Source organism: Loxodonta africana, chromosome 19, assembly GCF_030014295.1.
Source record: "Loxodonta africana isolate mLoxAfr1 chromosome 19, mLoxAfr1.hap2, whole genome shotgun sequence".
In the NCBI taxonomy this organism is placed as follows: domain Eukaryota; kingdom Metazoa; phylum Chordata; class Mammalia; order Proboscidea; family Elephantidae; genus Loxodonta; species Loxodonta africana.
Window position 1 is genome coordinate 51192647 of NC_087360.1, and position 8819 is coordinate 51201465.

At 49.2% G+C, this 8819-nt stretch overlaps 1 protein-coding gene across 1 annotated transcript in view; it reads right to left on the reverse strand.

Moving 5' to 3' along the window:
- The window catches only part of SLC25A37 (solute carrier family 25 member 37), a 128462-nt gene extending 119915 nt beyond the window's left edge, over positions 1–8547 (reverse strand). The window contains exon 1 of the mRNA XM_003412472.4: positions 8277–8547. Coding sequence (XP_003412520.1) covers positions 8277–8501 — 225 coding nt within the window. The 5' untranslated portion in view covers positions 8502–8547. The remainder of the gene's footprint in view (positions 1–8276) is intronic.
- Positions 8548–8819: the final 272 nt, after the last annotated feature.

Here is an 8819-nt window from a genome sequence, read left to right on the forward strand (position 1 = left end):
TATGTTAGAAGGTAATAAATGCTGTGGAGAAAAGTCAAGCAGGGAAGGGGAAGAGGGAGTGTAGGGTGAGAGGAAGGGAAAGAACAATGAATTTTAGGTCAGGTGGACAGGAAGCCCTCAATGAAAAGGAGACATTTGAGTCCCCTGAACCCAATGTAGTAGCACTGAAGAGAGAAGTCAACAAATTCAAGAGGTACTGTATTATAGATGGAAAAATCAACAGTCTTGGAGGCATACAGGGAGGGGAGAGGGGAAAGGAGAAACACTAAAGATATTAACTAAGTTCCTGGGGGAGGGAATCCAGGCAGAAGGGCAGGACTGAGAGGAAGGTCTGGATGTCCATTCTGGACACACTAAGTTTGAGGAGTCTGTGAGACAGCCAAGTGGACATATCAGCTCCCAAGAGAGTCTGGACCAGAGTTACAGATCTGGGAGTTACCAGGACAGAGACATATGTCCTGTGGGAAGAGAAGAGGACTGAGGGCAGAATTGTGAAGATCAGCAGTAAAGGGAGATTAGGAGCCTGCAAAGGGAACTGAGGAGTAGCCAGACCAAAAGAGGGAAAACAGAGACAACTGTGGGCCCAAAAAGGTTAAGGGCTCCAAATGGAGGCGCACTCAGAGGGTCAAAGGCAGCAGAGGAGCCAGGAAATAACTGAGCTCAGCAACAACATCACCAGCAGCCTCAGTGAAGTTTCTAGTGGGGTGGCGGGCACAAAGGCCAGACTGCTGTGGGATGACGAGGTGAGGAAGCAGAGACCAAGAGTCAACAATTCTTTCATAACACTTGTTATTTTAAGAAGAAGGAAAAAAAAGGCAACAAGAGTTTGTCTGTTTACGGGAGGAAAGAGAGGGTAGTACCTCGGTAGGGCATATGGGGTCAAAGTGAGATGTTTGAGGTTTGTTTGTTTGTTTGTTTGAGATGGGACAGGCCTGAACCTCTATAAATGCATTTGAGAAGAAGCCAAGAGAGAGGGGAAAAACTGGGTGACTCAAGAGAAAAGTGACAAAAATAACTATCCTTGTCATCATTTACTGATAACTTATTTGTCAGGCACTGCAGCCAAGAGCTTTACATAATCTCATTTAATTCTTTCAGCAACCCCATGGGGTAAGTATTGTTATTAACAGCCCCAATTTGTGGAGAAGGAAGCTGAGTTTAAAGAGGACAAGTAATGTGCACAAGGTGTAGGTAAAACCAGAGTTCAGATCCAGGTCCGTCTGGGTGGTCCATAAACATCGTCCTTCCCGCCTAGGGGGTTCAGAGCCCTTAGAGGGCGATTTGCCTTAGAATGACAAAGCTTACCTCTTACCTTATGGCAGGAGGAGAGTGGTGAAGTGAAGGTAAGTGGGTTTGGAGGGAGAGTGACAAGGAGATGAGAGAGTTTAACTGGGGTCTGTCATGGATTGAACTCTGTCCTCCCAAAATAAGTGTCAACTTGGCTAGGCCATGATTCTCAGTATTTGACAGTTATGTAATGATGTAGTTTGGCAGTCATGAAATGATACAAGTTGGCCATAGTGTAATGATAAAGTCATCCTCCATTTTTTGTGATCTGATGTAATTATCCTCCATTTTATGTGTTGTAAGTCCTAAAGCCTCTATGAGGCAGGATTCGGGTAGGGTGTATCTTGAGTCACACCCATTAAGTGCTGTCTTACTTAAGACACCACCCTTCCCTGCCTTACTGAAGTCACACCTTTGCTTGAGTCATACTTTTTATCTTACAAAAGATAAAAGGAGAGAGAAGTGAGTAGAGAGGAGAGGGATCTTACGACCACCAAGAAATAAGAGCCAGGAGTGGAAAACATCGTTTGGACCCAGGGTTCCTGCACTGAGAAACTCCTAGACCAAAGGGAAGATTGATGCCAAAATCCATGAAGATCTCCAAGGAATGCCAAGCTCACAGGTGTTGAAAGGAGACAAGGACCTTCCTCAAGAGTCAGCAGAGAGAGAATGCCTTCCCCAAGAGCCAGCTCCCTGATCTGGATTTCTAGCCTCCGAAACTATGATAGAATAAATTTCTGTTTGTTAAAGCCACCCACTTGTGGTATTTCTGTTTACAGTAGCACTAGATAAGTAAGATAGAGTCCTAGTTACTTTACAAACTAGAAAGCAAATGGAGAGGTCAGAGATTTGAAGAGAAATAGGATGTTCTAAAGCAGCTGTTCTGGAGGATGGAAGCAAACTGACTAGAAAACAGGGAAGGATGAACAGTGGTGCTGAGAGCCCCACTGCGGCCAGAAAGCATGAACATGCAGGGGCAGCAACTGAGTCAACATGTGATTTTCTCCACAAGTGCTCAGCTGTCCGATGGACAGATGGATTATCCAGGATCAGGGTTTGGACAGACCGGTGTTAGATGAAACAAAGGCAGAGAAACCGAGGAAACAAGAGTGGGTGAAGTGATAGACTAGATAAGGAAAACAGGAAAGGGTTGGGGGGAGGGGCGGAGGAGACAAGAAGACACTAGAGACCAAGTAGACTGTGACTGTGAGAAAGCTGTGGCCAGGCTATGAGATGTCTGATTCAGAGGTGGAAAGGTTCTGGATTATGACAAGGCCCAGGTAAGGTAAAGGCTGTTGACCTGAAAAGCATAAAGAACGGAGAGATTTGAAAGTTAGTCAGGTGGTAGTGACACAGATGGGAAGTTCTTAGGATGATGTCAGGATTTGTGATGGAGAAGTAGTCTATGAGCCAGATGCCAGGGTCCTCATGAATGAAGGAAAGTGATGACAATCATGATGATGATGCTGAGGACAGATGATATTTTTAGACAGTGTTCACTATACATCTGAGGGTGGAACACCCTAGCTAAGCAACTCCAGTTAAAGAGAATGTGATTAGATATATCCCTCTTATGGAAGGTATCAGCTATGAACGTACAAGGTGGAGGCAGGAATGAAAAGAGCAGGTTTGGGAGAAGGTAGAAGTCATTCTAATCACCTAATGCTTCCTTAAGTGGTCCAGCAAACATCGTAATTTTAGAGATATGTCTGGAGCCAGCACTGATAGAACCAGACAGCTCATTTAAGAGTTCCTTAAAAAAAACAAAAAACTTTCAGAAGGAAAGGCTGAGTTCTAGGGGAGATAGGAAGAGAACCGGAAACAAACAGGAACATTCTAGGGTTCAAGACAGACGGCCAAAGGCTTCAACGCTAGTTCACCCAATGGGTCAGGGGAAAGCAATGCTCCTGAAGTAGGAAAGGGAGTTAAGAACCCAAGTCTATAAAAAAGGGAAAGTGGGATCGATGCCCTGAAATCAGTCACTGCTCCAAAGAGCAGATGGGACAAAAGCCCTTGTGGATAAGATGGCCACAGGTGGCTAAAAGGTGCCCAAATGGAAACCGTGAAAAGCAATGGCCTCCCTTTCATGTGACACACACATTCCCTACTCCCACATACGCATGCCTTTGAGGTTTTAAACAATGCTGTCAGTTAGATTCCCTCGTTAAACCCCAAATGCCTCTTTGAAGGGGGCATGGAGTCAAAAAGGAGAATTCTTGTATTTCCTCTGTTTCATGAGGGTACCTTCATTGCTCACTATAATCCTGGAGGCTACACTCCAACCCCTCTGCCCCAGCCCACCCCTCTCCAACCCCAGGGCAGAGGAGGCTGGTGGCAGGCAAGAAAGGGAACATAAGGGGGACGAAATGCTGAATCTGGGACTGTAAAAGATTCCCACTCCTCCTCCAGAATCAGGCCTCACCGGTACATGTCACGGCTATGGGTATCACCATGTATCCTGGGAGTTCATGAAACAGAGGAAGTTCAAAAATGAATACTACTTTTTTGACTCCATGCCCCCCCCGCCAAAAAAAAACCCCACATTTAAAAAAAAAGCACCTCCCTTTGAAAGAGAGAAAAGAAGGGAGGGGATGAACTTGGATAAGAGAAGACAGGAGAAGGGAGAGACAGAAAAATCACTATAATTTTGTTCCAGGAACCAGAGCAATTTGGGATTTCACGCCCATTTGAAGCCGAATGGCATCTACTGTACTTTGCTTCTATTGCTGAAGGACTTTGGAAAGCACTGTGGGTGGGAGGGGACTCTGGCAGCTGCCTTAACTCCCCTGAGCACCCTTCTACCAGTCAGCCTGCATCCTGGAAACCATGAGGAGGAAACTCCAATGTTAAGGAATTCTGAGCTGCCCTGGCCACCTGCCTCTGCTTAGTGCAGCTCAGAGCTCAGCAGGGCAAGCTACGGGAAGCCAATCAGGTCAATACGAGGGTTCTGCTTGCTCAGCACTCGCCAACTCCTAGAGAGAATGCTGAGCCTTACAATGCTTGGCTCTCAGATCTGTGGTCCTCTCATTCCTTCTGAAACTCAGCTGGGAAGGAAGGCTTATCCTAAGAGAGTTAAAGGACAGGGTTTCCCTGGCAAGGAAAGCAAAAGAAAGGGCTGTGAAGGGGTCAGCGGAAGTTCCCTCACTTCAAATCTTTCCTGTTTCCTTCTGCCTCTGCTTTCACCACCACAGGACTCAGCATGGTCTACAAGCAGTGTGCCTAATCTTGCTGGAATTTCCTCCTCCACCCACCTGGCATTCTCCCCACAGTCTTGAGCACTCCAGACTAGGGGTTCTCACAACCACCCCAAGTGCCCGTCTCGGCTACCATGCTACTGCAGAGGACCAGAGAGATCATAGGAAACCTGTACCCCAGGTACCCGCAGCGGGGCTTAGGGTTGACATGAGAAAACCTGTAGCCAAAGGACCCAGGAATCTGGCCCTTTATAGATTAACGAGCACTCATATTTACCCACAGTGAAAAATTAAAGAGGAAGACTCAAGAAGGGGCAGAAAGATTGCTGAAGGTCTTCCAAATACTCACAGGCTGTCGGCTGCTGGAACTTGAGAGCCATGAGTGATCACCAGGCTGAACGTTTTTCATACTTTTTTGACCATAATGCCCAACAAGAAGTAGATTTTACATTGCCACCCAGGGAACATACATATATATACAAAAAGTCGTGAATTACCACATCTCCCTGCCACATGTCATGCTCACTTATATTGTGTACTCTCACAAATCTCTTTCTAAAATGTCAATCACACTAATGGGTCACAATCCACAGTTTGAAAAACATAGGTCATTAAGTATAATGTTGGGGAGTGGGGTGGCACCTCATGAAAAAGCATATTTAATATTACAGTTTTAAGGATTTGCAAAGCTGGTTTTCGGCATTATGACCACACACCAAGCCGCTCCCAAGGCTCAGCACTGAAAGTGACCAGTGCTGGATTCTGTTGTCCACACTGCCTGGGACAGGATAGCTAGAAAAAGTAACACTCTCCTTTCACATCCTAAGATCAAAGTTTAAAACGTACGCCTTTCAAAATTAATTTTTTCTTACAAGATATGATTACATTGATTGGGTTTCACCTGTAATGATCATTTTGAAACTTCAAATAACATAAGAAAGGATAAACAGATGTTTTGTTTTTATTGAAAAGAGGAATGGGTTAAAAGTATTGAGAAAAACTGATCCAACAGCCCCATTTTATGAGCATCAAAACTAAAGCATAGAAGTGTCTAAGGCATGAAGCCAGATAGGGGCCGAGCTTAAAACCGAACCCAGGCTCTCCTGGTTCAATTACTCAGGGTCTCCATCATCCAAACTATTTAAGAAGAACACAGACGGGGTCTTCCGAAGTGAAGCATGTGTGTGGCTGAAGGACAGATGCATCCCTGGCACCTCACACAGGGCACGGACAACCGTGTCAGTGATACTGGTATCTGTTGCAGCCTCCCTGTGACCTGAGCTCACACCACTTCACTCTCTCTGCGCCGTTTGTCTCAGCTTAAAAATGAAAAGAATAATCCTCGATACCCTTCCAAGAAAGTTGTAGGGAAAAATGAGAGGTGCTTTCAAATTGTATGCTTAAGAACCGCCTGCTTAAGAACTGAAGAAATGTGAAGGGTAGTAATTTGGGATCAGAATTAGAATTCCAGGACCTGGAAGATCTTACTGATTAGCCACCCAAAGCCTTCATCTTACAGTCCAGCCCCATAAGGTAAATAACTTGTCTAGGAAAGCCAGACCAGCATCTTCTACCGTACACGCCACGCTAACCTGTCTGTAGCTTGAAACTGCTACAGAAAATAATGTTAAGTATAGATGACATCTGGGTCAAAACAAACCAATGTCTCAGAGGCAGAGGAGGGGCAGAGAGGAAATTAAACACAGATCACACAATTTAAACATATGAGACAAATGCTTCATTAGAGTATCAAAGGGAGCTCAAAAGGCATGACTAATTACTTTTAATCTTAAAAATGAGCAAAAATGATGCCTAGAACCAAACTCATGGTAAAAAGGCCAAGGACCTCAAAGGTGGTAAAGTTCCTTGAGGGAACATTCAGCTCGACAACTTCAGAGTCTGCAGCCTGCTCAAATAGTATCTCGCTACTACTAACTTTCCCCAGACTCTGCCCAAAGCACTTGAGACAACAGCTTCAAATACAGAGAATTTTATTACATTTGAGGGCTTCCTTCCTATACAAAAGCCATCTGGTATCTGTCCTAGAGGAGTTTGGAAATCCCAAGAGACAAGATCTCCTCCATTCCCTTGGCATCTGTGGCAGGCAAGAACCGTTTGTCTAACTCCCCACTGGGACACTAGAGGGATAGGAGTAATGACTCAGGCACTGCAGCACCATGACAGACTTAGGCCTGGCTTTATTACGAATGCCCCTTCATTTTCTCCCTGGACTTGTGCCTGTCCAGCCATCAACCGTCAGCTCTCCAACAGATGCCCAGAGTAGGAAAAGCCCTCTGAGTTAGACTGGCTGGCCTTCACGCCTGCTTACTTGGACCAACATCAGCAACAAGATACAGTTGCGGGGCGGGGTGGGTAGTTTTGTGGACCATGCCTAGCCATCTGGAGAGGCCCCCAGCTCCCCCAGAACACTTGAGCTGCAGGTCAGAGAAATAAGCAATGTATGAGACTTAGCAAGTTAATCAGTTCACCTCTCTGTACCTCAGTTTCTTATCTATTAATCCCCCCCCCCTTAACCTGGGGATTAACTATTGTGTGAATGAGATGACCTGTGAGTATGAAAATGCAATGTGTAACTACTAGTCAATACTAGTAGTGCCCCCTGCACTATCCCTGGCCACTCAGTCTCCTGAGCAGGCTGACAGAGGGCAGTTCTAATGCTAACAGGTAACATTCGCCTGTTAAAGTCACCTCTTTACAGAAGTGTATTTACAACTCCCTGGGGGAGTGACCTAGCGCTGGTGGCACAGTGGTTAAAGCGATGGATTGCTACAGAAACGTTGGTTTGAAACCACCAGCGGCTCTGCGGGAGAAAGATGCGGCAATCTGCTTCCACTAAGATTTACAGCGACCCTATGAGTCGGAGGCAGTGGGTTTGGACAAACTGAGTGCCTATTACACAACCCATATTAAGGGCTGTATGGCACAAGCTCGCCTTCCAGCAAACAAAATGAGAAGGCAAATGTCACTGCAAGTCTCTCTGCTGCCCACTGCCCGAACCCCGAGGACATGGGATCTCACGGGGCGTAGCTTAGCCAATACTCCCAAGAGAGCTGCCAAAGGCTGAGAAGTCCAGCCACCCCCACGCCCCCCAAAAAAGCCCGTGAGCAGAAGCAAAAGGCCAGGGCTGGCGGGCGCGCGGCGGGGCTGCGGCCACGTTTCTCCGCGCGAGTGTGGTTACCGCTTCCCCTCCGGGAGCACCCTCGGCAACGCTGCACGTGTGGGCAGCCTCAGCCTCCCCACACAGGCCTGCCGGCGCCTCGCGCAGCAGCTCGGGCACGGAGCGAGCCCACGGGAGTCCACGACGACCCAGGACCCCAAAGACCGCGGATCGCAGGGGCAGGAGTAGCAAAACTGTACAAAGCTGCACCGATCCCTCCCTCTGGATCCCCGCCACGACCACCAAGGCCAGCGGCGGGCGCCACCAGCCGGGACAGCAGAGGGAGCGGCGGCGGTGGGGCTGCGGCAACCTCGCCGGGTGGAAAGGCTCCTCGGTCGCCGAAACGTGCGGCGGAAGAAGCGGCGCGGCGCGCTCCCCGGCGCCCAGGCTGCGCGCCCACTCGGGTAGGGACCCCCGCCCCGCCTCCGGCCCCCGCCTGCTCCGGCGCCGAGGGGGCGGAACGGCCGCAGTCCGCCGCGCTCCACGGCCGGCACTGCCCGGTGGAGAGCGTGCTCTCATTGCGTTGCCGGGTTCTGGTCTTGCGCGGGATTCGGCCGCCCGCGCGTTCTCTCTAGCTCTCGCTCGTTCTGTCTCCACAACGTCTCCTCGGGGCTCACCTTCACTGAGTCTATTGGATACATAACCGAGTGCTCCAGGATCCCGGCCATCGCTCCGGCTGTCATGTGGGTGGATAAAGAGGCGCTGGTCGGCAGGTTCTCATAGTCCTCCGACCCGGCGTCCTTGCTGCCGCCGCCGCCGCCGCCGCCGCCGCCATCTCGGGTGTCCCCTTCCATCCCCCGCCCCACAGCCTGGCTCCCTACGCCGCCGCAGCGTAGCTCCATCCGCCAGCTCCCCAGGGGACGGGCGGCTGCAGGAGGTGGGTAGGGAGGGGGAGGGGGTGAAAAACTTCACTTCTTAAAGTGGGAACCACCTCCCTGGCGCTGCGGCGCCTGACGCCATGGCGGGATGGGGTGGAGCAGAGGGGCCCAAGACACCAATCACTAGAAAAGAAGCGGCCAGCCGCCGCCTGCCATTGGTGTGCGGGACAGTAGGGACCCGCCTCTTTGTGTGACGTCAGCTGTCCAGTGCAAATTTCCAAGCAACCGGATGGGGGCGAGAGGAGACGTTGGGGCGTCGTGGGAAGTTGTACTACCTCCAAG